At 43.8% G+C, this 2,863-nt stretch overlaps 1 protein-coding gene across 1 annotated transcript; it reads left to right on the forward strand.

The window, feature by feature from the left end:
- The first annotated feature begins 1,142 nt into the window (after positions 1 to 1,142).
- LOC141026713 (uncharacterized) lies at positions 1,143 to 1,672 on the forward strand. Its single transcript, XM_073503556.1, has 2 exons — positions 1,143 to 1,334; positions 1,382 to 1,672. Exons 1-2 carry the CDS (start codon positions 1,143 to 1,145, stop codon positions 1,670 to 1,672), a joined length of 483 nt encoding a protein of 160 aa, XP_073359657.1.
- Positions 1,673 to 2,863: the final 1,191 nt, after the last annotated feature.

Here is a 2,863-nt window from a genome sequence, read left to right on the forward strand (position 1 = left end):
ATAAAACAGATTGTGAAAATTAGTCAATCTGCTCAATATAACGTGTAGTCAAAGACACCTTCCTAGTAAATCTTACACCCGAAATTTAAGCATACAAGGCTCTGAAGGGGACTCCGTTGCATGTAACAGGTTTCTTATGTAGTAAAAGATTTTCTATCTACAATATTACCGTAAAGATCAGTACATGTAGCAGGTTTCTTGAGCCCGCCTAGTGATGCTATATTAGGAGTAATTGACAATACATACCAAGTTGTTGACATGTAAGAATACTCATATGGTATGCCAAATAGACCTTAGTTTGTTTCAGGATTGTGTTGTTGTTAATGCTATTACTATTATCCATGCATAGAACATCCTCTTCTTCCCCATTTTAACATGTTGACTGAGTGGTTCACTGAAAGCATAGAAATTTAGACTTGTGAGGCTGACAGTCAATTGTTATTTGTTAAGTTAGTGACACTATTGTCTTGGTTTTATGCACCCCTCAGTGTTTGATATGGCCATGAACACCGACCCTTGCTAAAGGAGAAAATTCTTCACGTGTCCATTAGCTAGCGAAAATTGTTCAATGGTTGATGTGTCACCCTTTATATTTCCCTAAGTTGAGGTGTCAATTACTGTTCTATCATCTTGACAAACAATTATATTATGTCGTACAAACAATTATAAAAGTGTCACGATCATACTTTCGACATGCGTGAACATTTTTCAAAAATGTCAGCAACATTTTTTTAATGGAATGAAACATTTTTTACATGACATACTATTCCCTCTCCATGTTGAATCATAAGGATACTTAATTTGTAAAGCCCGTGCGGGCACACAGGTTGCCGACTAGTATATATAAAAGGTAAGATTCATTACCTTCCTTTAAAGGGAAAGTCTCCAATAGTTTGCAAGGTGTTCAAAACAAAGCAATAAGCACATAACTCTCTTTATTCACAGCAGCAGAACACAACATACATGGTAGAATACGCGTGTACCTCTACGACAGCAGCAGAAGTAGCGAGTGAGCATTTCTCTAGAGGCCCAGCCCGTGTATTCCTTCCTTCTTACGTATCGTCCAGTAGGGCACAACCTCCGCTTTACTCATTTCCGTTTTTCTTCACATGAGTCACGAGGGCAGCGGCGGTGGCGGCGAAATGGCCCTCCACACCGGCCATCCGCAGACGGCGGGGCCACTGGGAGACGAGGACCACCTCGGCGAGATCCTCGTCCGCCTCCTCCCGCTGCCCTCCTTGATTGTCCGCGCCTCCGCCTTCTCTGGGCAACGGGGGCGCCTCGTCACGGACCAGGCCTTCTTCCGCATCCTCGACGCCCCGATTAGATCTCTCGCGAGCGCTTCTCCCTATGCTTCTGGCACGCGCTGGACCTTGCTCAGATGCCGCCATGCCGCGTCCTCGTCATCAACCGGGATCTGACCCTTCTCCTTCTGTTCGCCCCTGTCACGAGGGGCCTCCGCGGCGTGGTAATTCCTCTAGATTTCGTCGATGGCGAGTACGTCATCTACAATGGGGCCGTGCTCTGCGCTGTTGCCGACGTGCAAGGTCACTTGCATGGAGACTACCACTCGGGCCCCTTCAACGTGGTTCTGGTGGCCACCAGATGGAGACACCCAGTGCTAGCCCGGGTCTACTCCTTAGAGACTGGTGAGGGGGAGATCTTCCCATAATGGCGAAACCATGTATTGTCAGCAAGTTGCTCCCCTCCACCCTTACCGGAAATGATGTTTACCGGTGGCTAAAAATGCCCCTGGATGGCATACTCAAGTTTGATTTGGATTGCGAAACACTATCTGTTGTCAGGAGGCCTATTTTTAATGGCATTCCCAGTTCCAGCATCCAGATCATCATGGGTGATCATGGCCGTGTTGGCTTCGCTGTATTTTCGTACCAGAGCCTACAAATGTGGGAACACATGCTCAATAGACATGGTACTGCCATATAGGTGCCACGATAGACCGCCCACATGCATAGTATGCTTTGGTATGCTATGCTCAATATAGTAGGGTACTTCGAGGATGGTGATGCGCTTCTTCTAACAGTGTCCTTCAGTGGGCGTGCGGCCACCTACTCCTTCATGCTTCAACTTGAGTCATTGGAGTGGTGATTTTTGGAGTATTCCTACCATCCGTTCGCATACTTCTATACGGCAGGTAATTTCTTATCTTTACATTACAGGAGTTGCCTGAACATACTTATTTTGCATGCATGGTTGCCCAAAGCCTTTACTGTGCTTTGAACTAATTGGTAGCAAATTATATCAATATAATTAGTAGTTGTGTTTTTTTTGTTTTATAACTCAATTGTATTTATCTAGAACGATATCAAACTATTTTGACTAATGTGCACTATCATATCATTTCTTTGCTTACATCGTCTATATAAAGTGATTGTGGGGAACAACATGTTTGTCGGGTTGGTGGGGGTATGGCGTGCGTGCGGCGGGAAGCGGGTTAATTTAGTCCTCATTCCTGGCATCCGATGTTTTCATTGTTTAAAGAAACATAAAACAGATTGTGAAAATTAGTCAATCTGCTCAATATAACGTGTAGTCAAAGACACCTTCCTAGTAAATATTACACCTGAAATTTAAGCATAGAAGGCTCTGAAGGGACTCCGTTGCATGTAGCAGGTTTCTTATGTAGTAAAAGATTTTCTATAGACAATATTACCGTAAAGATATCAGTACATGTTGCAGGTTTCTTGAGCCCGCCTATTGATGCTATATTAGGAGTAATTGACAATACATACCAAGTTGCTGACATGTAAGAATACTCATATGGTATGCCAAATAGACCTTAGTTTGTTTCAGGATTGTGTTGTTGTTAATGCTATTACTATTATCCATGCATAGAACATCC

The sequence above is a fragment of the Aegilops tauschii genome, chromosome 7, assembly GCF_002575655.3.
Source record: "Aegilops tauschii subsp. strangulata cultivar AL8/78 chromosome 7, Aet v6.0, whole genome shotgun sequence".
NCBI classification, from domain to species: Eukaryota; Viridiplantae; Streptophyta; class Magnoliopsida; order Poales; family Poaceae; genus Aegilops; species Aegilops tauschii.